Source organism: Mytilus californianus, unplaced genomic scaffold (genome assembly GCF_021869535.1).
Source record: "Mytilus californianus isolate M0D057914Y unplaced genomic scaffold, xbMytCali1.0.p SCAF_14, whole genome shotgun sequence".
In the NCBI taxonomy this organism is placed as follows: domain Eukaryota; kingdom Metazoa; phylum Mollusca; class Bivalvia; order Mytilida; family Mytilidae; genus Mytilus; species Mytilus californianus.
This window is the reverse complement of record NW_026262626.1, coordinates 27993889-28021672: the sequence shown is the minus strand read 5'-3', so window position 1 is coordinate 28021672 and position 27784 is coordinate 27993889. Positions and strand designations below refer to the sequence as shown.

Below are 27784 nucleotides of genomic sequence, written 5' to 3'. Positions count from 1 at the left end.
TTACAAACTTTACTTCTGGATACTATCTTATGATCATAAACAAACTTCTGACCAAGTTTGGTACAAATCCAGGATAGTTTAAGAAAGTTATTAAAAATTTAAAAATTCTAACCAGAGTAAATGTATTGTTTCCTGGCAGAAAAACTAAGCCCATTTATAAGTCAAATATGGAAAAACAGAAATTTTATTAAAAAAAAACTAGATCCGTTTATTACAAATTAAAAGATTTTTTTTAATACATATGAACTGGGAACATTATAGGTTCCTGATATACAATATGGCGATGTGTATTTTATTGTCAATTAACTCTAAATTATCAGATGCATTGTATTTCTCATAACATACCAACGTTGAGCGATTAATCGAACGGTAATAGAATATACGTATTACATAAAGTTTTAATACACAGGCGATGAACATTGAACATATTATGTACAATGAAACTGAAACGATGTATGAAAAATGGGTGCGGGATGACAGAACTCAGAAAAAAATTTGGTTTCCACAGTTCCAATAAATTATGAAGCGTTGTGTAATTACGGAACCAATTTTAAATTCCTACCGAAAATAGGTTTCTTTTAACGTGCTGAGTTTGTGGCATTTTTAACACGGCATTTCAGGTTTTATCTTCCCGGTGCGAATGGACAAGCTAGTGAAATTATGGTAACGAAATTATCCTGCCTGCAGTCTAAAAGGAACGTGTTACTTTTCAGCCCGGATACCCTCAGTCTTTCGAGGTAGAAGATTCTTTATCTGGAAGCCGAAAATTATTTCTATAATACGGCATGAGGCAAACATTCGTTTTCCCCGTACAAAAAATGGAATTAAAAAAATGAGATGACTTCAACTTTGACAATTACTTTATAATAAACTGTTACCGTATCTATGTTTAACGATTCGATAGATTGATAAAGATATCAATGAATAATCAAAATACCTTAAAAATTGTTCAAAAATGATATCATATTTTGTAGTGAAAAGGTTAAATTCAACCCAAGCGTTGCAAGAAATGCTGTTATCAGTGGCTGATCCAGAACTTTTCATAAGGGGGGGGGGGGGGGGGAGGGGGGGCGCTGACTGACCTAAGGGGGGGTCCGCTCCAGTCATGCTTCAGTGATTCCCTATATAATCAACCAAATTTTTCCCAGGAAAGGGGGCCCGGGCCCTCCAGGAAACCCCCCCCCCCCCTGGATCCGCCTATGGTTATGCCAGCAACGTCGTTCTATAACGTTAAAAGGCTATAGTTCCCGCCAAAATTCAATAATAAAGATTATTTCCGTTTTAGCGGATTTAAAACATCGGTGACCCCCCTTTTTTATTTAAGCTTTTAAAATCTTCCCTGAAGCTGCAACTTATGCAGAAGTTTGAAGGGAAAAACATTAGCAGATTTTTTTTATTTCAAGAAAAATATATTATAAATAGCAATTAAAAATGGCGGGAAATGTTCAAATGCCTTCAAAAATAAGGAAACCGAGACAAATAAATGTTCATAAGGTACAAGTTACATTTGACTGTTTTTGTTATTCCAGTTAAACATGGTTTTTCAATAAGTTTGTCTTTTTTTAACAATTTAGAGCGGTATTTCTATATTTCGTTATAACGCGATTCTTTAAGTTTTGATGACGTCATATCTCGAAAACAACATCGGTGACCCCAAATTTTTTTTCACCTAAAATATCTTAATAAGTATGATCTGTCTACATGCAAAATTTCAATGAATTAATATTAGTAGTATAAATAGTGTGATTTCCCTTTAAGACCCCTCTAACAAGAAATTTGTTTTGCATGCACACGTATAAAAATTGCGGTTTTTATCCAACGCAATCATAGGTTTGAACGTTGTTTTCAATTTAGACTTGTTTATATTTTTTCGTTTGGGCTTGTATTATATTTGCTTTCGGGTTTATATGATCCGTTCATCTTATTTTGACTCCTCAAAATTCAAGAGTCTATCAAAAATTGAGGTAAATTGTATGGCTTTCCAAATACCTTTTCGATTCCTAACATCACTGAAGAGACATTAATTGTCGAAATCCGGATATGGTGTACAAAAACCTTTGCACCTTTTGTTTGCGGTATATCATCGTTTCCGCAAGTTAATTGTTTTCTGTTTAGTATTAAAAATTTAATTAAGATCCATTTATTACATCTGTGATCCGTTTATTTGGCAATCGCCAATGGCAGTCAGCAGGGTTTAAGAACATTTGTTGTTCGACCTGTTAGTCAAATGCGTTTTGTTAAAATATACTTTTTCACTCTTTTGGTCTTTATATATATATATAAAACATCTGAATATTAGTCAACGATCTTTTTTACGAGGGCGCTAGATCGTTACAAGAAACGATACATGTGCACAATAAATAAATTATATAAACGCCTAAAAAGTGTACAAAACAACACCAATAATAAAAATGGAGACATTTAATATAATTATCTATAAATATTTCGGATAACAGATATCCTTCATCAGTATGATTTTGATGTTAAATGAATCATATCAGTCTATTCTGATTTACCTATAACAATCTTGAGTTTTATACATTAAAACGGAACACAAAAACGCTTGCACATTTCTAAAATTTCAAAAATGACGTAGGTTATATAGGTATTTACAACAGAGACTGCATAGATATGCTTCTAATACAAATAGTAATGTGCGATATGACCTGGTACATTTCTAAAATTTCAAAGGTGACGACAGTTTTAAGATGTTGCAACAAAGACTGCATGGAAATACATTCAAAATGAACAGCACTGACCGACCTTAGCTGGTAATATATTTCAAATTTGACAACGGTAAAGTAATTACAACAGAGGCTGCGTATTAAGACATCCCAATAGCAGTTAGATAATGATTAACAAAAAAAATAATAATAATAATTTTGTCAAAAGTTAAGTAATTGAACGTGGCTGCGTACTCAAACATCCCAAATGAATAGAACCCTGCGATTTAAACTGGTGTAATATGATAATTTTAGAGATGACAAAGATTAAGGAAAAGCAACAGAGACTGCGTAGTAATATGTAGTATAACCTAAATGAAAAGCACTGCGCTAGTTAGAACTATACATTTTCATTTATCCCGTTTGGTGCCAAAGTTTTTAATTTTCTTATCCAAAATCTTTCCTGAGTGAGTCTATCCTCCCTAAACCAAGCAGTGTTGTGGTCTATGATGGTAATGGTTAGTCAATTGAGATCTGCCCTAGTGTGGCCAGCGGATCGCAAATGTCGACTGAGATGAAGGTCTTGCTTGCATTCATAGTCGCTACGATCTGGCTTGCATTCATAGTCGCTACGATGGCCGTTCATTCGTATGTGAAATGTTTTTTCTGACTCACCAACATACTGTTTACCACATTTACACCGAAGAAGATACACAGCATTTGTAGTATTGCAATTAACATTGCAAAATATGGTGTATTCCGTACCCGTGGAGTGACTGTTAAACGTCTGGGTATTTAGTATTTGTTTGCAAGTCAGACATCGTTTGTGTCCGCATCCCTTGCAAGAGCACAAAGAGATAGAACCTGCCTTAGAGGATAAATCAGCTTTCACCACTAGCAAGTCTTTAAGGCTTTTGGGCCTACGGAAAGCCAGAACAGGTGGCTCGGGAAAGATCTTGGATAGTTTAGGATGTTTTTCGATTTCTTTCCAATTTTCTCGGATTAAGTTTTGATAACTTGTCAAATTTGGGATGGTAAGTCAGCACAAACGGCACTCTTTTTTTTTATCTTTCGGTCTTTTTATTGTAAAAGTTCATCACGGCTGATGTTGTTAACACGAGAGAAACCTTTATCATTTTTTTTCTTTTGTAGCCTCGATTTTTTAGGTGACCGCGAAGTTCTTGTAGTCGTCGCTTTGCAGTTTCATTGGTGGAGCAAATCTGTTTTATTCGTATGGCCTGGCTGTAGGGAATGCTCTTGGTGCAATGTTTAGGATGACAACTCAAAGGAGAAAGATATTGATGTTCGTCTGTGGGCTTGCAATACAGATCTCTAAATATGATTCCATCCTTCACTTGCGTAGAAGTGTAATGAAATGTGATCTTAGAGTCAGAGATTTCATAAGTGAATTGTATTGAAGGATTATCAATGTTGGCATGTTGAATGAACAAATTTAGTTCTTGTTCAGTATTTTCCCACTTCATGCCAACATATTAATGAAAGTCACTGTGAAAAAGATCTTGGTATTTTTGTTGACGCCACTCTTTCTTGGTATGATCAAATTAATCATATAATAAAAAAAAAGTTAATTCTTCATTAGCTTTATTAAAAAGAATCAAGAAATACTTGAATCATAATGCATTGTCCTGCCAAAGACCACCCTACAGAGAAAATATCAAAATTTATTGACTTTCATTTAAGACCACATGTAGAAAATTTACCATCCTATATACAGGACACAACACACTATCTTAAGGAAATGGAATCCTTGAATCCACTCCCACCTGAAACGATCCTTGTCTCGCTTGATGTTAGCTCTCTCTATACTAACATCCCCCATGACGATGGTATTGAAGCCTGTAGGGAAGTCTGGAACTCCCTCAACACCTTAAATCCACCAGCTGAATGTCTAGTCCAGCTTCTAACTTTGGTATTGGAATGTAATACCTTCACATTCAATGGTGAACACTTTCTCCAAGTTAATGGAACAGCAGTGGGCCCCATCTTATGCCAACATTTTTATGGGGACAGCGAATTCTCAATTCTTCTCTTTATGAACCTCTCTCTTGGTTTCGATTCATCGACGATATTAACATGAAGTGGGAAAATACTGAACAAGAACTAAATTTGTTCTTTCAACATGCCAACGATGCTCATCCCTCAATAAAATTCACTTATGAAATCTCTGACTCTAAGATCACATTTCTTGACACTTCTGCGCAAGTGAAGGATGGAATCATATTTTAAGATCTGTACTGCAATCCCAGAGACAAACATCAATATCTTTCTCCTTTGAGTTGTCATCCTAAACATTGCACCAAGAGCATTCCCTACAGCCAGGCCATACGAAAACAACGGATTTGTTCCACCAATGAAACTGCAAAACGACGACTACAACACTTCGCGGTCACCTAAACAATCGGGGCTACAAAAGAAAAAAAATGATAAAGGTTTCTCTCGTGCTAACAACATCAGCCGTGATGAGTTTTTACAATAAAAAGACCGAAAGATCAAAAAAAGAGTTCCGTATGTGCTGACTTACCATCCCAAATTTGACAAGTTATCACACCTAATCCGAGGAAATTGGAAAGAAATCGAAAAACATCCAAGATCTTTCCCGAGCCACCTGTTCTGGTTTTCCGTAGACCAAAAAGCCTTAAAGACTTTCTAGTGGTGAGAGCTGATTGATCCTCTAAAGCAGGCTCTTCGTCTTTGTGCTCTTGCAAGGGATGCGGGAACAAACGAAGTCTTACTTGCAAACAAATACTGAATACCCAGACTTTTAATAGTCACTCCACTGGTACGGAATACACCATATTCTGCAATGTTAATTGCACGACTACAAATGCTGTGTATCTTCTTCAGTGTAAATGTGGTAAACAGTATGTTCGTGAGTCAGAACAGTCATTTCACAAACGAATGAATGGCCATCGTAGCGACTATGAATGCAAGCCATACCTTCCTCTCAGTCGACATTTGCGATTCCCTGGAGACACTCAGGCAGATCTCAATCGACTAACCATTACCATCATAGACCACAACACTGCTTGGTTTAGGGAGGATAGATTCATTCGGGAAAGATTTTGGATAAGAAAATTAAAAACTGTGGCACCAAAAAGGATAAATGAAAAGGTATAGTTCTAATTAGCGCAGTGTTTTTCATTTGGGTTATACTAAATATTATTACACAGTCTCTTTTGCTTTTCCTTCACCTTTGTCATCTCTAAAATTAATGAATTACACCAGTTTAAATCGCAGGGTTCTATTCATTTGGGATGTTTGAGTACGCAGCCACGTTCAATTACTTAATCTTTGTCAAAATTATTATTATTATTTTTTTTCGTTAATCTTTATGTAACTGGTAATTTTTTGGGCTGTCTTAATACGCAGTCTCTGTTGTAATTACTTTACTGTTGTCAAATTTGAAATATTGTACCAGCTAAGATCGGTCAGTGCTTTTCATTTGGAATGTATTTCCAAGCAGTCTCTGTTGTAAATACCTATATAATCTACGTCATTTTTGAAATTTTAGAAATGTACAAGCGTTTTTGTGTTCCGTTTTTATGTAGAAAATTCAAGATTGTTATAGTTAAATCAGAATAGACTGATATGATTCATTAAACATCAAAAGCATACTGATGAAGGATATCTGTTATCCGAAATATTTATAGATAATTACATTTAATGTCTCCTTTTTTATTATTGGTGTTCATTTGTACACTTTCCAGGCGTTTATATATATATATATATATATATATATAAAGAAAAGTTAAGTAGAATCCATATGCTAGTAACATACATATCGTTCGTTCTCTTCTGTTTCTCTTGCATTCTCTACCAAAAAAGAATGTTAGCCTTTAAGCCTTTAAATAGCCAAATGTGCTGAAAGTTGCGTTTAACACAACCAATCAATTAATCAATCTGACTTTTTTCAAAGTTACTTGTAGAATTTAAAATCGTTTTTGTAACTTGTATTAATAGAAATAAAATCTGAAAGGCCATTACAAGCAGTACCTTTGGATTTAACAATAGTCACGGGAAAAGGAAAACACAGTAAAGACAAACAACCAATATTGATTACATCCGTTCAGAACAGTCTACGTCGTCAAGGATACCCGTAAGTAAAGAACAATAATTGGCAAAAACATGCTTTTAATTACAAGATGCAGTTTATAACCAGAGATTAAATTGCTATCGATTTGTTTATCCGGCTTTATTTGATTTTATTGGACGTGTGACTTCGATATTAAGTATGAATCTGATTTATATTTCTTATAGTAACAGACAGTCATCAATTAAAAACAATCCGAATCGTATGAAGTTTGAATAGAAGGAAATCGGTTGTCTTGACAAGGCATGCATCTCATGTAATGCTTGAAACACCAGTTCTAGAATCTAAAGGGTAGTGAAGCAAGGAACACAGTGATTTCTGTAGGAATGACAGTTGGACAATAGTAGACATACAGAATCATTATAAGAGTTACATAGTCTTTAAAAAAAGAAAGAAACGCTGAAACACCGAAACACTGAAACACTGAAACGAACAAATATCTTGATGGTGATGCAAGTGTTTTTGTGGTCTTAATTGTAGCGTTGCTGGAGTAGTTTGGAAAGAAAATGTATCTTAAATAGTCGTATGCATCTAACTGGCCTCGGCTATCGTCGTTGTCTAAAATAAGCAAGTAACAACAGTAAACGTTTATTTTGTAAGCTATCGATATATTTCAAAAGATGATTTATCAAACATGTTAAATAACATTGTTCAGCAAGTTCACAATATTTTAGCTAAAAACGCAGTGCCGTAAAGGGATCGAGTTTATAAGTCAAATCAATATCAAACAGTTCAAAACAATCAAAACCATGTATTTGTACTTATTTGCTGAGGTCATAATTCGGAAACAGCTTTTCTGCAATAATGTCAGCCTGTTGGTTCTAAAATAGACATTGACCTAAAAACATTGATATCAAAATCAACTAAGATCTCTTAATCATAAGAGTTCATATATGTAAGTTTTGACACCAATCCCATATGAGGTTATTGAGTTATTAAAGGGACATTCCTTGCATGCACTCTTTCTGGTCTATTTTTGGACCGTTGACATTGGCTTTATATGAAGTAATCTAACAAATCAACACAGATCTTCCTCTCGTTATGTTTTATTATTATTCCGTAACGAATATGACGAATCGACGATCGGGCAAATTGTCTAAAAAGTACTGAATTTACCGCAGTCGATAAATCTGAAAATTTCCTGATTTACTGATCATTACTTAACAGTTTATAGGACTTTGCAGATGATATTAAGATCAAAATTACCGTTTCAAACTAAAATTCGTTTACCAGTGGTTGTATAACAGATAAAATCTAACAACGAAAACCACTGATTTCTAGACTCAAACGCACCTTAACGAAGTCGCATTACTAAAAGCTCATTGCAAGACAATAACAACTAAAAAATAAATTATGTTTTCTCATTTGAAATATAACCAGTACTATCTAACTGGCAGAGTGTTGATACTTCATAAACTATATGTGAAAAATCACCTTCTGCAATGCAAAATAATAAAACTGTATAGCAATATGTATCTAGTAAGGTTTTAGTCTATTTAAAACAAAATCAATTTCGTACCGATAAACACAATATTTAAAGATCTAACTACAGCTAAATATATAACCTTTAAGAATAAAATATTCAAAGGATCAATAAGTTTATGTTGATCGTATCTAAGTGTATGGGATCTATAAATAACATCATTGTGAAGATTAGGATGTAATATTCCGTTAGTCAGAAGGTTCTACAGTCATATCAAAACTTATAAATAATCTTCCTATCTCTGCAGGAATTAAGTAAAGGTTAGAATCAATTCGTTTTTACAATATTCCTTACTTTTTACAATTTACCAGTTATTGATTGATTACGTCCATCGAAATATAAAAGATCACTACAGACACCGTCATCCTTGTCAATGGGTTTAAAGTCTTTGCAGTATATAGTGATTAAAATATATAACCCAAAACTCTATTTCAGAGTCAATATATTTTATTTTTATTCTTTAGAATCGTATAAAAAACCACCAAAAAACAGAAAGCTTGTTTCAAACTTTCACATACATATTTCTTAAAGATACCGGATCTTGAAGGAGTTTTAAATTTTGTTTTTTGGCTTTCCATAGTTTTAAAATTGAATTATCTCCCTTTGAACCTGACCTGTCGTAGGCAAATGGTTTTCTTCAAAGTTTTTCGGGAGGGACGCACACGGAAGTAAAGGGCGGAGTTATCGGACGGGCGGAGTTACCGGACGGGCGGAATTACCGAACATGACTGTAGTTATTATGACAGATTGGCCATCATCAGGGGTTCAACTGTCAACTTTATGTTAAAGTCTTTAACTTTGATCATGTAACCATATATCCTACACTTTTATGGTTGCTATACGCAACTAAAGGTTTAACATTGAATAGATTGTACACATTCTTTGTCCAACTGCAATAAATGGCATTGTTTCATGATACGTGTTATTTTTATTAAACGTAAATATGGGTTATATGAAGTTATCAAAACTAACGGAATATTTTCTACGTGCCATATGTTGGAAAATTATATCAATTTAACGAATCTTGAATTAACTTTTCTATCAATTGAAAAAAATGTGAAAAAAACAATCTTACTAGGGCGAACGAATAGCACTACGCAATTTAAAAAATGATAATACAATTGTAATTAAAAAGGCAAATTTTATGTTAAAGTCTTTAACTTTAGTTCTTAAAGACAATATTCATGGATACAAACTTGTGAACCTTGTTTATGGACTACACTATGGACAATTGGATCATTATGTCTATGAAGGAGAAACTGAAAGATCCCTCAATGAAAGAAAAAAAGAGCACATATCAGATGTCAGATATAACAGGGAAAAGACACTTTAATCAGAAGGACCATTGTAAAGGGGACATGACAGTTCAAGTTCTTCAACAAATTTACGAAAAATCTGCCAATTACAGAAGATATATAAAAGCACGGTGGATGCAAAGACTAAATACAATTAGGCTATCTGGCATCAACATTAAAAAAGAATAACTTTCATTAATCTAATTCATATACTTTGACCTTCATTCATAAAACAATATTATGACGTCATAACAGCACCAAGGAAGTAAATCTATAACATTTTAATGATTGTGAAAGTAAAATGTCTACCATGTAGGGAAACAGGATAATAAAGAAACTGAAGAAGGACAGTGGTCGAAACGTCAAAAATAGTTTATTTACTACAATAATGTGTTATTTTAGACAACTGAATACTCAACATTACCGCCAATTAGATTCATTTAAAATAGCAGAATTAAAAACCCAGGTCATTGAGTATGTTATTATACAACCAAGGCATCATCGACAAAAATTCATTTAAAGTGTTAACAAATGGTCAAAAATTAAGAGAAACATGTTTAGGGAGAAGTTATATCTAACCAAAAATTCCCCGTTTTTAACCGGAGACGTTCAAACATATACAACATGCTAGATTAAATGAATTAAATGTAATTCCACCTGGCAGACCAATTGTATCACAGTGTGGATCCGTAACTGAAATTATCAGCCATTTAGTAGGTTATTCTTTTAAACCGATAGTTAATAAACAGTCTACATATATATAAAATATACTAAATCTTTCATTAATATCATTGAGAAATGAAAATCTACGGCAAAAGGCCTTTTGGTTTCGTATGATATAACACACATGTTTACTGATCTTCCTTAAGGTGCTCTATTAAATGCAGTTCAACGAGAATATGACAATTTTTACAATTTAAATTTCAAAGTCGATGCTCCGCCAATTAATGTCTAGTACATCTGTTTGAAACTCATTTTAGAACACAATGTATTTGAATTTGATGGGAAAATTTATAAACAAATAATAGATACGGCAAAGGGTGTAGTCCCTTCATCGGAAATCTGTTACATATTTATGTTTGAAATAATGAATCAAATAGTTTCTGCATTTCAACATATAAACAAAATATTCTATCATGGCAGATATAAGGACGATGGATTCAGAATATACAATGGAAAATCAGATGAAATTAAAGATTTTTTTTCGTCTAGCAAATGATGATAACCCTTTATTGAAGCTCACCTATGAAATCTCAAACGATAAAATGTCGTTCTTAGATGTTGGTGTAATTAAAGGTCAAAGATTTACAACACATGGCATAATGGACCTTGAAAAATATTTTGAAGAAACAAATTCTTTTCTATATCTGCATCGAAATAGCTGTCACTCACATTATGTACTGCGAGGATTTATCAAAGGTGAAGCAATATGGCAGATAAGAAACACAAGTGACCATATTAATAAGCAATATAACAACTTTCAAAGTGAAATTATTAGATAAGGGTTATGATAACGTCGAAATAGATGATAGTATTACTGATGCCTTATCAATTGACCGTACTTTATAATTAAAGCAAATAAAATCGAAGGAAAAAGAAAATATTCCGTTAGTTTTAATAATTTAGTAAAATCCATATTTACGTAAAATAAAAAAAAATAAAAACGCACCATGAAACACTGGCATTCATTGCAGTTTGACGAAGAATATGTATAAGTATTTAATGTTAAACCATTAGTTGCGTATAGTCATTATTAAAGTGTAGGATATATGCTTCAAAGAAAAATACTTTAACATAAAATTGACAGTTGGACCCCTGATGATGGCAGATCTGGTATAATATCTAAATCTATTGATGAAGCATTAAAATATAAATATGTCAATATATACATGAATAATTTGTATATGTGATTATATTAAAAAAAAAAACATCCTAAGATGACCATCCCAAGTTTTAACTGCCGAAACACTAAAATAGTGTCGGGTCCTATGACGCATTAACGGATGCGTGGTTGCATGGGTATTTGATAATTACAAAATAAAATAAATGCAAGCACTTGGTTTAAAGGGGAATTGAGCGGAATGACATCATCAATATATCTGACAAGTACTAAAAACAATTGAAAGATGCCGTTGTCTTGTGTCTTACATGATCATGTTGTAGATAAGGTTGTGTATGAATTCGTCTTTATTAAAATGCAAGACACGACAATCAGTAGTAATACGTATTGATAGTACCTAATTGCAATGACATCTATTTGTTGAAAAATTAATCCACAAATAGTATTTTGTTGGTATCGTCGTCGGTGAACTTCTAATTAAAGTAAAATTGTTTTTTTTCAAAAAGAATGATAAAAAGACGCTGAGTTGAACACACTGACTAAATGGACTTGTTGCTGTATGTCATATCTGTTTTTAGATTATTTGTTTTTACATAAATCAGGCTAGTAATTTTCTCGTTTGAATTGTTTTACACTTGTCATTTCGGGGCATTTACTATGCAGTATTGATTCTGCTCATTGTTGGAGGCCGTTTGCTGACCTATAGTGAACTTACACGTCATTTTGGTTTCTGGTGTAAAGTCGTCTCATTGGCATTTATACCACATCTTTTTTTTTTTATATAGCCTGCTTTTTTGCAACTAAATGTGAAATAAAAACGATATCTATAAGATATAAATAATTTTTTAAAACACAAAACGTACACTCTCTGTAACAAAAAAATAAACCCAGCATAATCGCACACCGTGTTGGTATGGTACAAAACTAGTCTAATTTCGAAGCACTCATTACCACACCAATGGAAATGCAGTGCTCACCTAAGATTTTAAACGTACGTATACATTCAAGAATTCTTAAGGTAGGCTAGTAAGCTTCGGGTATTCAGTTATTGTTTACATCAGATGTTGTATATTAGCAATTTTAAGTCCTTCGACTTTATAAGACGTGCATTTATTTTATCGTATCGTTTTTGTCCGTATTCTTCCGTTTTCTAATTTAAACTTTATTCTTCTTTTCAGTTTTTCTGAAGAACATCTTGGTGCTTACCTGATTTACTTTAAGATTTAAAATCAATGTATACCTCACTATACTTCCAAGAAATACACGTTCGAATGCACATTACGGAAATCTTTGGTTTATTGATTTTGATAAACATATTTATTTATTCATAGTCTTTTGAAATTACTTTTTTTATTGTACTTAATAGTGTGTTATAAATATCTAAACATGTTATAAATAAAAAAAATGTATTATAAGCAAAAAAAATATCTCATGAAAAACAATTACTCAAACTGCATGTATTGTACAATGAATTTAAACTTTCTACTGGAACGAAAGCAAGTAAAGATAAAGAGGAATATAATGATCAACAAGTATGTAAAGGTTGGTTGAAAACTATCAAATTTGAGCTCTATGTATGGTATTGCAAATTTTGTGCCTTACAAAAAGTGTTAACCTGTGAATTGTTTTCATCGGACAAGTAAAGTACTTATGACTGAATGGGTTGTATTAAATGACGCTAATTATCTTAGATTTCACTTCTAAAGAAATTACTTTAATTTTGATAAAGGACGATCCATGATTATGTAGCAGCATTCTAGTATAATAAGCATATCAAATAAATAACCCCTGTTGATGTGATGTTCCTGCAGAAGTTTTATAGCTTAATAGTCTTCAATGTCAATTATATTATAGTCATTATTGTCCATAAAAACACAAAAACATTAAGGCAGTGTTCTTTAATTTTTTTCATCCAGAAAAGCTTTTTTGACGCATGAAATCTTGTAATTGTTATCTTAATTCCTGTGTTATAAGGCCATTGATTTTAAGTGCCTCTGATGCCACTAATATGCTCTCCCTTACGTGGTCTGTAAAAAGAAGTTTCACTGTATGATTGTAAATAATTTACTTATTTGCAGTTGATACAAGGCTATAGTGTGTGATCGGATTTTGTGACGCATTTCAATGTTTGTTATACCGTGGTTCACTTCAACCCATTTTTGACAATACCACTGAATTAATCAGCATGATAATGTTCGCAGTATTTTAAGAAATGATCTTGATATGTATCCGTGTATAATGTGTTTACAAACGCTTTAAAATGAAGAATATTTTGTATTAAGTGAATAATTTTGTTGAATTTTGAAGATTAAACTTTCTATTGCTTATTGCTTTAAATACGCAAATGAAACTCGGAAAACTATGCCAATACAGACATATAGGTTTTTATACTTCTAACCAAAAACGTTTAGGTGATAAGAGTTTTGTAGTACTTACAAGAAGTTGTATTAAAATGTTTTTCATTTTTACCCTTTCTCCCTACCCAATTCATCCCTAACTCTTATTTCGATATGAACTGGTCAATGTTATTGAATTTTACGCAATTTGATGGGATGAATGTATTATTGCTTCACATTTATCTGTTTACCTATTCAAATTTGTCCTGTGTGTATTATGTCAGAACGCGAAATTTTATTACGTAACAATTAATTATTCTTTAACAGGTACATGTATGCCACCTCTAAATCTGAAGTTTAACATTCTTTAACGGAAATTGTAAAATTACTCTTGTTTGTGGATTAACAATAATAGTCTGTTGTACTACAAATTACCCATTAGATATTTCTTTACAAATATTATAAAAGCAATGTTCTTTAACATGAGGATTACAGTCTAGAGAATAATGGGCATCATAAATGAAGAATAGAGAAAAATAGCATAACACATTAAAGAATACAGAAATTCAGAAACCCCATCCAGACCTTCAAACTTTTAATAAGACATAATTTTACTTTTTTTAAGTTCCTAGTCTGAATGTCTTTAAAATAGAAATATATTCCATATATCTGCAAACAGGCTACTTTGCATTTCTTTTTAAATACATGTGTACAATAATTTAATTGGCTATCAAACTGGACACTGGAAGAGTTCGTGTTTTTGTTATCATAAGGCTAGGTATGAAAGGTTCTTACTTTTTAACAAAAATTTCGTAGTACAGTGGAGTTTTATAATATCAAAAAGTGCAATCTTCCAAAATTAGAGAAACTTTACAGATCGTCCGTTTTTATTCTTTGAAAATGTTATTCTTTTAAAGACATAAATTGAAATATATTTTACGCACGTCTAGCTTGTGTATCTGAACAGAAAGGGGTATTTTCAGGCTATTATCATTCCAATTTAACCTCAATGAAAGCAATGAGTTGATGAAATCAAAGTATGCTCGATCTTCCTGTACTTGTAAATTAAAAGTCATATTGATAATTTTAGGTGGGATTTGTTTACCTCACAAAATCTTGTAATGTACTATAAAATGTTGATTTTCTTATACAAAAATGATGAATAACTTGTGCACAGAATTCCACATGGTGGTATCTTTCTCCAAGACTGATTGGCTCTACGTTGTTGGTTCTTGAATCAACTTGTACATACTTTACATTTTTAATTATTCTTTAATAGAACTGTATGATAATATATGAACGTTTATCTAAATTTTTTCGATCAAGAAGAACAGGGAATAAATTATGAAGTTATTGGTAAAATATGCAACCAAACTGATTACTTATATAAGCACTTATATTATCACTGTTATAATGACTAATCAATTATATTTTACATTTCTAACAATAGCATGCTGGCAAAGCCTAGATCGAAGTTTACAAACTAGATTTTCTTAATGATGTAAATATATTATGAAATCTAATAAGTGTTTCTGAATTCAAAGTTTATCTAACTGGAAATCATAATATAACTCAAGCTCAAGAAAATTAGACTATCACACCAATTCCCCATTGAGATTGAAAAATACACTTTATAATGTTTATTCATTTGCTAATGCAGCTAGAAAAGTGAAAGATCCAATGAGGTTAGTGTTGGATCTGATTTATGTAAAAGATAAAAATGATTAAGTTTCAAGGGCATCAATTCGAATACAACATAATGATTTTTCTATTTTTCTAAAATGATTTGGAATCTCCATTCTTAATAATTTCTTGATTTTATTACGACGGGGAATTTTTAGAAAATTATACTATAACTTATGTCAGTACCGACATGATGGTAATTCTCTGAAAGTTTAAACGTCTTCATACGAGTCGTTAGAAACACAATTACGTAAAAAGTGTAAACAATCATACAGAAATGCTAAACTTAAACATAAGGAAAAGGTTGCAAACAAACTAAACTCAGTTATTTATAAAGGAATTAATGTATGGTAATTTCTAATGTAACATTAATGTATTTTGTATAATCAAGTGCTGCAAATTGACTGTTATTCTAAATAAATTTTGTGAATTAGTTATGTTGTATCATTTCTCTTTTAAAAGAGGGACAAAAGATACCAGAGGGACAGTCAAACTCATAGATCGAAAACAAACTGACAACGCCATGGCCAAAAATAAAAAGACAAACAGACAAATAATAGTACAGATGACACAACATAGAAAAATAAAGACTAAGCAACACGAACCCCACTAAAAACTGGGGGTGATCTCAGGTGCTCCGGAAGGGTAAGCAGATCCTGCTCCACATGTGGCACCCATCGTGTTGCTTACGTTATTACAAATCCGGTAGATAGTATAATTCGGTAAGTAACATTCGTGAAAAGGGAAGGGTATTGTAGTAACGACATACGGAACATATATGATATCATCTGTGAAACGGTTATTCCATAACGGTCAAGCAACTCGTGATGGCGTCCGTAAAATTTACGAAGGGATGATTTCAACCTCACCATTTGGAACTCTTGGTTTAATAGCTTCCTTGTGAGCAGCAATCCTCTATCAAGGAAATCATTATAGGAAACACAAGCCCTGGAAAATCGTATCAATTGGGAGATATATACTCCGTATGTAGGCGCTGCTGGAATGTTGCTACATAGAAATGGAAAGTTCACAATTGGGAAGATGAAATCATCTCTTTTGTCGTGAAGTTTTGTTTTCAATCGACCCTCATTGTTAATTTCTAGATGAAAGTCAAGATATGAGGCTGACTTAACTGTATCTGTAGTATCCTTTATCTCTTATTCGATGGGATAGATTCGTTCAACATAGTCACCAAATTTTGTATTATTTAGTGAGAGAACATCATCTATATAGCGGAACGTAAAGTTAAAGGATATTGCTAACTTCTTATCTTTCTTCCTAAGAAGTTCTTGTATGAAGTCAGCCCCATAATAATAAAGAAACAAGTCGGCAAGAAGAGGGGCACAATTGGTTCCCATTGGAATTCCGACAGTCTGTTGAAAAACACGTCCTCCAAACGTAACAAATATGTTGTCAATCAAGAAATCAAGCATCTTGATAATGTCAGTTTCAGAGAATTTTTTTCAGAGTGATTCTTTACAAAGTAAGATTTATCCCTCCCCAAGACAAGATTCTTGTATCTACGTTCGCCATTCTTTTTATTGAAACAAAGTAATACCAACTCTTTCAATTTGTCTTTTAGTTTTGAATGGGGAAAACTTGTGTAAAGTGTAGAAAAGTCAAATGTTTTAATATCATTGCAAGATGAGAGTCTTAGATTGTATGTACTCTAAAAGATCTTTGGAATTTTTTAGTATCCACATCTGATTCATGCCACCTCTAGAATAGGCATTTTCACAATAACTTTGGAGCCCGGCTTTGATTGCTGATAAAATAAATGTTAATAATTTAGAAAGAGGTTTCGTGGAGCACTTGGAAGACCCAGCATTTGTAAGGACACTTATGTAGTTTAGGTATCCAATACAGTGATAGAAAATCCAGTTCTTCATCTTTGGTTGAAATTCCAAAGGAACATAGAAAAGACCTATGATTATCCAGGATTTCCTCTTTGGTAAGTGTCGTGAGGGTATATGTTAAGTTTCCAAGTGAATTGTCAATACCTAATGCATTTATCAAGCAGTTTATGTAATGATATTTTCACACAAAAACGATGTTGTTTGAGGCTTTATCTGCGGGGACAACACCATATTTGTCATGGAGGTAGGACAAGTGTTTTGCAACATTTCGGTCTTTAAAAATTGACGTAGCGTGGGTATTGATAGGCCCATTTAGTTTCAATTCGGATTTGTATCAACGACCTCACAGCCTTAATCCATTCGGAAAGAGTATCTACGTCTTCTTTCTCGCGTTTAGCCCATTGCCTGGCATAATCATCGACTGAATCCATCAGTATTTTGAAGTTGTATTTCCAATTGAAGGATTTAGGCTCACGATATTTCGGACCTCTGGATAACAAATTTCGCAGGGAAGTGTTATTGACAATGTTGAGGTATCCGGTAATAACGTGGCCAGCCGGATTATTTGTGAATTGGGAACTAGCACAGGTGCAATCAGGAGGTTTAGACTTGAAGTCGTCAATGTTGAGATCCTGCAAAACGTGTTTGTAATTGAAAATTTTAGTTGCAATTCGTTTGGTATAGGTATAAGACATTTGGTACAGACTGATCTTTAAAATAAGGAGGTAAATTCGACTGAACTAATTTATGATGAAGGAAATTGCCTAAGTTGACGCCATCGAGACCTGTGTTTTGCAAAGGAAAGTTTAAGAAAAGATCTTTTCTCTTTTTCATCTTTTCCAAGGCGAACTGGTTTGAAAAGTCTGTGACTTGCAATATCCGACATGATAGCTGTAAGTTTGTATTGGTTTGAATGAGGGTTTGTAACAGTGATTTCCAAACATAAATTGAACAGAGAATGAAGTTTTGAAAGGGGTAATGAATACAGTTTTATGCGAATGTGATGAATACATAACGGCTTCTGTATAAATGGCAGATGATGTCATAAACTATTTTTGTTCGGAAAATAAAGCATATAGAAATTATAACTTCGTGTCATGAAAAAAGTTATCATTAAATAATTGCAGGTGTTTTTTTAAGAACTTAACAACAAGGTATTTCAAAATGTCCATTATATCAAAAGTTGCGCATTTTGGAAAATCAAAGTTATACAGGCAGTATCTATAGTTTTCAAAATACAAATTTTTAATATGTTTTAAGGAAATAGTAGATTTTGTATACTAAATTCATATAAAAGGTATTTTGATGACAATCCCAATAGCTTTTTTCATTTTGTATATTAAATACATATGAAAGGTATTTTGATGACAATCTCAATAGCTTTTTTAATGACATGTTTTTACTTGGCATGTAGAATTTTTATCAGTACGAGTATACGTTTGAGCAAGATACGGAAGGACCATTATAGATATAGGAAAACATCCTTACCGGTACATAAGCTTAAAGGCCTGGTTGAACTAAATTGATAGTGAGATTGCAAAGGCCTTACCTGATCATGTGTAAGGGATTAATGTGCCAGCACGTGAATTTACGATATAAAAAATTAGAAAGACGATAAAATAACTGAGATTGTGAGTGTGAACAGAAGTCATACATATGTTCGTATTCAAAACAAAAGATAAGCGATGAAAATGAGATTCCACAGGAGAAACTTCAGATGAGATTCAATAAAGGCTACACAAAATAACACAACGTACAAATGACAAAACCAAACAAATTTAAAATATTTTAAACAATTTCTACACCAGACACGAAAATTACATTGTACATGCCCCTTAAAATCTCACTAATATCTCACTAACATGCATGTGATGATTACAAATATGCTCTGTTATATTTTAAATTAGTCCCTACTTTTCTTTCTTTTCGTCCGTTATATCCTGCTGTTAATACCCTTAAAAATCATTTACATGAAGACACATCACCTAATCTTAGTCACCATTTGAAACATAAATTGATACAATATCAAGGTTCTCATAATGTAAATGGAAGTTCGAACAGATTAATATGAAAGTTTGCAAGGAACTCGTCATAAAAAACTTTGTTCCTTACCCGAATTTAACATTTAAAACATGTGAAAATGTATTCATAACATTGCCTAGTATGTTGATTTATTACGATAATATTCATTAAACTGCACAATATCTATTAAATCTATTTCATACAGGTAGTGAAGATATGAAACTTCCCAACAAATGCCAACATTCGTTCCTTTTTTATCAGTGATAGCAGATGTGCATGCTTATCTTCCTCGTATTTCGATGAAAATGATAAGGGTTGGTTGTACGATGTGCATAACATTAAACAACAAGTTGCTTTCTTTAAAAAAAGAAATGAAATCGTAAACCCAAATGCTTGTTTGGCATTAAATATCAGATAATTGTTTAATAAAGGTGTATTGTTTTATATTATTTTTGTTGTATAAGAATTAGAAACTGACATTGATTGTTTACTTAATGTAACTACTGTTCAATGTGGGGTGAAATATTCTTGTTAAAGGAATCATTTTTTTTTATCTCCTCTCTCCCGAAAGACAACATGCTAAGTCACCCATTGGATGTTCCATTCTAAGGTGCTGGTTTTTTTTTTTTTAATATTGGTGTTGTTTCGTTGTTTGGTCATTGGCTATCATATTCATGATATTTTTGATCAAATTATAAATACCATGCACGGGCAAAAAACTCAAACCTTATTTCTAGCTTGTCTTTTTGAAAATTTGCCCAAATAAAAAGAAGCTGTAGCTTTGTTGTTTTTATACGGCTGTGTGATAGAAACTGATAAGGAAGCAGGAATGAAAAGGCCAATGCAGTATACATGTAGTTCATGTCCAGTACGCAATTAAAAAACAAATGTTATTTTTGCAATCGCCTGTCCGTTAAATAAGGATATTGATTTTCATTTTAAGAAAAATAATTTGTACTAAGCTGGTTTTTTTATGTATGTTTTTATTTTGCTTATTACATTTTGTCCTAATTTTTCGCCAAACACGCTCTGGGCCTCTGTCAACTAGACCCTCTAACTTGACTTATGAATACAGATTGCCGCAACTTCTTGTAAATGAATTTACGGAATTCCTCAAACTTCATCTATAAGACTTATAAGACACAAAGCTGTGCACCTGCTACATTATGTTTTATCTAGGATTATTTGGGGAGGGGTTTCACATGACAAAAACAAAAAAATGGATTTTTTCATTTATTATCAATTTTTTTGGAGAGGGTAGTCGACACAGGTTAGAAAACTCACTCCCCCCAAACAACAACAACAAAAGAGAAGACAAACGGATCTCTGACTTGATAAGATAATCATCACTAAATAAGTACGTACACAATATTGCTAATCTTTTCTCGAAAACCACATACCGGTAGTAATTTACAATAGTTTTCGATGGCAAACATCGAGGAATATATCAAACCCCATTTTTGTTTATCGCAATGACCATAAGTTTTAAAGAATAAGAAGTCATTGTTCTTGAATCGTTTAATATAGATCTATAGAATAATTTTAAGGACTTAGTCTAACGCGTATTCATCAATCAACTGTATTGATATGACATAATTTTGCATTTAATTGGCCAGACACTGATTTAACACACCCAAAAGTTGCATTTTAAATTTCGTCTTAATTTCCAGAGTTAACTGGCATTGTTTTCATATAACATTGATAAAAAATATGGACATATGCAACGGTATGATTGCCAAAGAGACAACTATGTCTATATATATATCCACTAGAGTTCAAATGAAGTGGAGGTGAGCAATAACTGGCAACCGTTTGGCCGTACTTAATTCTGTTAAGAATTTAAAAGTTGCTTAAACGGACTGCGCTCTTTTTTTATTTCACTCAAATGGCCAAATTTTAAAATCATAAAAACACCCTATATATATTCACTGACAGTCATTTTTTTCGCTTAAAATCTTATCCCACATTGGAGCACAGCTTGTGCTTCAGAAAACTTCACACATCATCTTCTATCAATTAACTACTGATGTAGGATATCTGTGACAAAATATATTGTATAATAGTCCCAGAGGATATCAAATATATATATAGTCTCGATAAACAATTATCTCTTCAACAACGGAATAACGGTAATGAATATTCATTATATCAATTAATTACCTATTACTCAGGTGGTCATAGAAAAGAACAGATGTATTCCGAAAAGACTTCCGTTGTTCCGAAAGACTACGGAGGTCGTCCAATATATACTGCGTAAACCCCCAGGGGTTTACGCAATTAAAACGAGAAAGCCCTTGACTTGGTTTATCGCAAAACAATTAACAATCACAAATAGATATTGCAGGCATCTGTCGTGGACAACCTCTTAAAAAAAGGCTTCTTATTTTATACAGGAATATCAACAACACGGCGGAGTTTACACTGTAATTAGATCTTTGATTATGGTTTTTCTATCGGCATAAATATTGATTGTGTTATCAATAAAGTTAAACCCAACTCAGTATTATTACTATACAGCTAAGAACTTTTACAGTCCTACATTCTGTCGATACCTATATGTTGGCATTGCACAATATTATATCTTGTTTACTGTTAATGACGTCGTTACACTAGATCTATTGGACGTGGTTGTGTACTGATTGAAATGTTGGTCTTGCATACATGAATATTTTTATTTGTTCTAAATCGCTTTGAACTAGCATGTAGTTACTGCGCGTACTCTCAGATCTGCACTTTGTGTCGTTAATATTTTTTTAGCTGTTTTGTGCTTTTTAGTTCTTTTCTTATGTTATGCTGTAAAACCACTGTCCAAGTCTAGTGGAGGAATAGGCGCCCGCAAGTATGGTTAACCCCGCCATATTATGTGTGTGTGTCTGTCGAAAGTCAATAGGCTGTCATTTAGCGTTAAATGTCGTTTTTTTTTCTGTATATCATATTTTGTTATTGTTTATAGTTTTGTACAGGCCGTTCGTTGTCTCGATTGAATTGTTTATCATTTGCCATTTCGGATTTCATAGCTTGTTTTATGGTATGGGGTTTGCTCATTGTTTAAGATCGTATGCGAACGTAGAGTTTTAAACTTCTACTGCAGATTAGTCTCTGGTGGAGAGTTGTCGCATTGGCAATTATGACACACCTCCTCCGTTTTTATATTAAACATTTTGCCTAATTTTACACTTATAAGATTTCTTTATTTCCACCAATTGCTTGTTGTATTATCTTTAGCATGTGAAAGAGAGGCGAAAGATACCAAAGGAACATTCAAACTCATAAGTCGAAAATAAACTGACAACGCCACGGCTAAAAAGAAATAGACAAACAGACAAACAATAGTACACAAAACACAACATAGAAAACTAAAGACTGAACAACACGTACCCCACCAAAAACTGGGGGTGATCCCAGGTGCTCCGAAAGGATAAGCAGATCCTGCTCCACATGTGGCACCCGTCCTGTTGCTCATGTTAGTGCAAACCCGGTAATATGTCTACTTCGGTAGGTCACATTCGGGAAAATGGGACGTGATTGTAGTTACGACATTAGGAACATATCCGCTATTATCTGTGAAACGGATATTCCGTAACGGTCAACCAATTCGTGATGACATCTGTAAAATTTACAGAAGGATGATTCCAACTTCACCACTTGGGACTCTTGGTTTAATAGCTTCCTTGTGTACAATAATCCTCTTTCAAGGAAATAATGATAGGAAATACAAGCCCTGGAGTATCGTATCACCTGAGAGATATATACTCCGTATGCAGGCGCTGCTGAAATGTTGCTACTTAAAAATGAAAAGTTCACAATTGAAAAGCTGATATCATCTCTTTTGTCATAAAGTTTTGTTTTCAACCGACCCTCTTGTCAATTTGTCAAGATATTAGGCAGACTTAATTGTATCTGTTGTATCCTTTATCTCAATTTCGATGGGATAGATGCGTTCAACATAGTTACCAAATTTTGAATTATTTAGTTAGAGAACATCATCTATGTAGCAGTAAGTAAAGTTAAATGATACTGCTAACCTCTTTTCTTTCTCTTAAGAAGTTCTTGTATGAAGTCGGCCTCATATGAATAAAGTAACAAATCGGCAAGAAGAGGAACACAGTTTGTTCCCGTGGGAATTCCGATTGTTTGTTGACAAACACGTGCGAGAAATATGAATATAATTTACAATTATATTGCAATAATAAATGATAAAGCATCAAACTTATAAATGTCTATTTTTATATTAATTATAAATTAAACTTCTTTCAATTTTCTATCATATTGCATTCTTGTTGTAAATTCGCTAATAAATAGACAAAAAACATCTAATCTTTTCATTTTCAGGGATACATAGTATGATTTATAAACTGAATAACCAATAATAGTTATGAGATAGGTAAAGCCAAACTATTGTTTGTCTGATATTTTATAGCCAAAAAAAAAATCTTTAAATGTATTTTTATTTATATATTTATTTTTTGCAATAAATTATTAATTTTACTCAAAACGTTGTGACAAAAATGAACATTATAAGAAATAATAAAATGATCTTCAGTAAAACATTTACCTTGTTTGTTACCTTCCATCTCAACGATAACTTTTGTGTAGGTAATGTACTTTGAAAATTTTTCTATCTATACATCTTCAATTTATTTTCTTTTAAATGATAAAAATAAAACTGTATATTGATTTCAAATGAAATTATGTTTGTAATGGTAATAAAAATGATAAATTCAACCATATATCTTTACCAATCGGTTTACGACTTTTTCTTTATTAATTTGTTATACAATAACTTATTTGACAAAAAGGAAATGTCAATATAATTGCTATTTATTGACAAACATTGTCTTTTAACATTGACACTACTTCTAACAGAATTCTCTAATCTAAGACATTGTACCGAAATCTTTGTCTTTGCATTTAAAGGACTTTACCTCAGCTATCAAGTTTTAGAGGAGGTTTATTTTCAATTTTTGCAAAATTGCATTTTGTGAAATTTCACAGTTTTCATCTTAAATACCATTTACGCAAATCAAATTGACGTCTATCCAATAGAATTTTGCGATCAAATTTAATGTATTTATTTGCCCAAATAGTTTGTTTTCTAATTTCGTTAAAAGTTTTTGGTTTATCTGTCTGTCCTTCTCATGCTTTTATCCAGCCTTTAATACATTCATATATTATTTTGGAGAGTAAATATTGATCAACCTTGTTATAATCCATATTCATAAAGAATGTTATGCAACTATTTCCTAAACTTTTGGAATATTTTAGAGATATAAGTTGGCATCTTGCAATATATTTTGTTAAGATTCGACCTATATATGATGCTTATAGTGCTTCCTTCAAAGTTACTTTCAATATAAATCATATTCAAAACCCGTTTTTATATGTACCAATCATCGTATTTCTTTTTTTCTTTATCCGGTTAGTCATTCCGCATGAATTAAACATTTCGTTTTATTTCTTTATTTTTATAAATTTTTTTGGAAATACACAGTGGCATGATCTAGCTAAAAATGCAAAGTGCTATAATCAAGGTTTTGATGATCAAGAATTGTCCTATCATAGTGAGATTTCGCTTTTTTCAAAGAAGTAACAGTTGGTCTATTTTCTATTTAATTTGTCACATTCTTCTTTATCATTTTCATATTGAATACTTAAAGCTTTTACGGATTTGTATGTCCAATTAATATTTGTTATTTTGTCTTTACTGTTTTTGAGTTTTTGAGTTTTCCTATTCATATCCCTTCTGTTATATTCTTTTAATAATTAATCTAGAAAAAAACCTTTAAAGATTTCAAATTCATTCATGCAAGTTGGATATTATTTTTGTTTCGCCTTGAAAAGCGAGACATAGGTATGCTGTTTCTTGCGTCGGCGGTTGCGTCGGCGGCGGCGTCAACAATATATTAGTTTGTGATTAGGTCAGTTTTATGGTGAACTACTAGTGGTAGGTTAATGATATTTTGTAAGCAGTTGTATTAGCATTGACACATATCATTTCCATGGGGGTATTTGACTCCACCCCCTCAGTCATGGTTTATTGACTTTGAAACTTTTACTTTGTGTACATGTGTTTGTAGGCAATGTATTGGCATTCCCAAGTCTCACTTCTATGGAAATTAAATGGCCCCACCCCTCATCATGCTTCATTGACTTTAAAACTTTAACATAGCTTTTAAGTTAACGTTTGTGTTTAGGTTTGTTTAAAGGGAACGACTTATGATGAGTCAATGGTATTTGGTATCCAGTTGTATAAGCATTGGCACATCTCATTTCTATAGACATTGTTTGGCCCAGTACCTTCAGTCATGGTTCATTGACTTTGAATATTTTGCATAACTTACATATTAATTTATTGCTATTTTAATTTCAACATTATGAAAATAACAAAAAGGCGAGACGTATATCTGTATTAACAGTTTATTATAATCAAAGAAAATAATTTTACCATCAGCTTATTAGTTGATTGTTATTTATAAGTCTTAGTGCCAATATCTCAACGAATATGAAAAAGAAGGCAGACAAAGTACACCTTTGCCTAATCCCTTATGTATTTTTAAACATTTCTGAAATCCATTCATTATTTATAATAACTGTTTAAATATCATTATACAAAGTTTTAACCCAAACTTTGAATAATTCAATGAATCCAAAGTGATATAGAGTGTCAACATAAATTTTCATTCAAGAATGTTGAAAATCGACAAAAACAATAACCCCTTTTATATCATATATGTCAGCATTATCTTTGATATTTTGTAGTTGTCTTAAATTGAATCCAATAAATAGATTTTTTTTGTATTTAGACTGATATGTGTTATGCTATGTGAATATACTTGGCGTTGGATTTTCTACATCTTATTTTAATCATATAGAGAAAACAAGCACAAGTGAATAATATTGCTATGCTTGGCATTTAAAAAAAAACCAAATATTATTGCGTTCCCAGAATGATAAAGACTAGTTAAATAGGTGTATATCAAATGACCGATAAAATATATTGTGATGAACTTTATTCTAGAACTTTTTTTTTTAATACATTTCCATTCTGTTTAAAAATACTCCATTTAGGTAGTAGAATGTTGGCTTGATCTTCAAATTCACCCCCCGGGATTATTGAGTACGGAGTACCTCATGCAGAAATTGAAAGAAAAACCACTATAAAGGCAAATAAAATCAATATTTAAGGTGTACTTGAGCTAGCAAAAGTCTCATTATCTACCCATTAAAGGAGATAAACAGATAGTTTGATTTTCTCTTTAACATAAATTGGTAACTTCTAATTAATTTTTGTATTTTACTGACAATCTACCAATATCTTTCAATTTTTCAGTTCTTAGGGAAATCATTACAAAGGTTGAAATTAAACATTTGGTTTCGTGTTCAAAATTTCACCATTGAATAATCTTAGTTACCTTGTATTCATTATTTGTGACAATATCTGAAAATTTACACATTTTACCCAGTTTTTATCAATCCATAGTAATTCATAATGTGGTAATATGTTCAGAAATACATCAGAATATTGTAGGAAAATGAAGTTGCCTTACTTGGATTTTTGCGAAGATTGGACAACTAGCCGGGGGTCATGTAGAATAACGGAGGAATTAACCTGTCTCTTTATTTGCAACTAATGTTTAATATTTCAAAATTCAACCGGATCGAGTATAACAACATACATGTATGTAATTTTTTTACATAATAAATGTTTTGTTTTATATATTTAATTTAAATATATACGCTGGTCAATTAAATATATCTTTGTATACATTACTATATAAACATCCTGTTTCGTATGTTGTCATTTTGTACAGCACTGGGTCGATACCTCTGCTGGTGGACTATCAGTCCATGAGGGTATCATCAGCTCAGTAGTCAGTACTTCGGTACTGACATGATGTATAACAAACCTTTCTAAAATTGTCCGTATATAAATTTTGAAATTATAAAGAAACTAAGTTTCAACTCCCTCAGGCAAAGTTGACCTTAGATAGATTTTGCTATTTCCTTTATATTCTTTTGGATATATAGCTCTCCAATTGTTTCGGTTCTTATACATTCTTTGGCTTTTAAATATTCGGCTTTGAGCGTTCTTGATAAAGGTAAATCCAGAAAAGCGCTTCGGACGCATGAAATTTATAACGTGTTGTTTTCATTTTTTTTTTTTTTTTTTTGTCTTCAGAAGTTATTTGTTTCTGATACGAGAACTTTGAAATTATATTCAAAGTCATAAAACTGATATTGATTATACAAGAAAACATAATAAAGATAATTACTCGATGTGTTTATATTCAGAAAAAGACTGGGTATGGATTGATTGGGGTTTTTCTTGTAATTTTACATGTTCTATTTATACAACAAGGCAAATTGTTCACAGTGTCTGTCTCCAGACTGTCAACCTGGATATCATCGGTGGGAAATACCAGATCATTTGAAGCAAAGCGCACTGTTTGGAAGAGGCTGTAACTCTACTTGGATTTGCAATCCATTTCAAATAT

The 27784-nt window shown here is 32.3% G+C and overlaps 1 protein-coding gene across 3 annotated transcripts in view; it reads left to right on the top strand.

The window, feature by feature from the left end:
- LOC127724676 (uncharacterized) overlaps nucleotides 1-15844 on the top strand; it is a 109686-nt gene extending 93842 nt beyond the window's left edge. Inside the window, exons 19-20 of one of the 3 annotated variants that reach the window (XM_052231722.1) lie at nucleotides 6645-6780; nucleotides 12571-15844. In XM_052231722.1, coding sequence (XP_052087682.1) covers nucleotides 6645-6780; nucleotides 12571-12619 — 185 coding nt within the window. In that variant the 3' untranslated portion in view covers nucleotides 12620-15844. Of the gene's footprint in view, nucleotides 1-6644; nucleotides 6781-6941; nucleotides 7528-12570 lie in introns of those variants that run through there. The other 2 variants (XM_052231723.1, XM_052231721.1) reach the window with 2 other exon arrangements.
- The last annotated feature ends 11940 nt before the right edge of the window (nucleotides 15845-27784 follow it).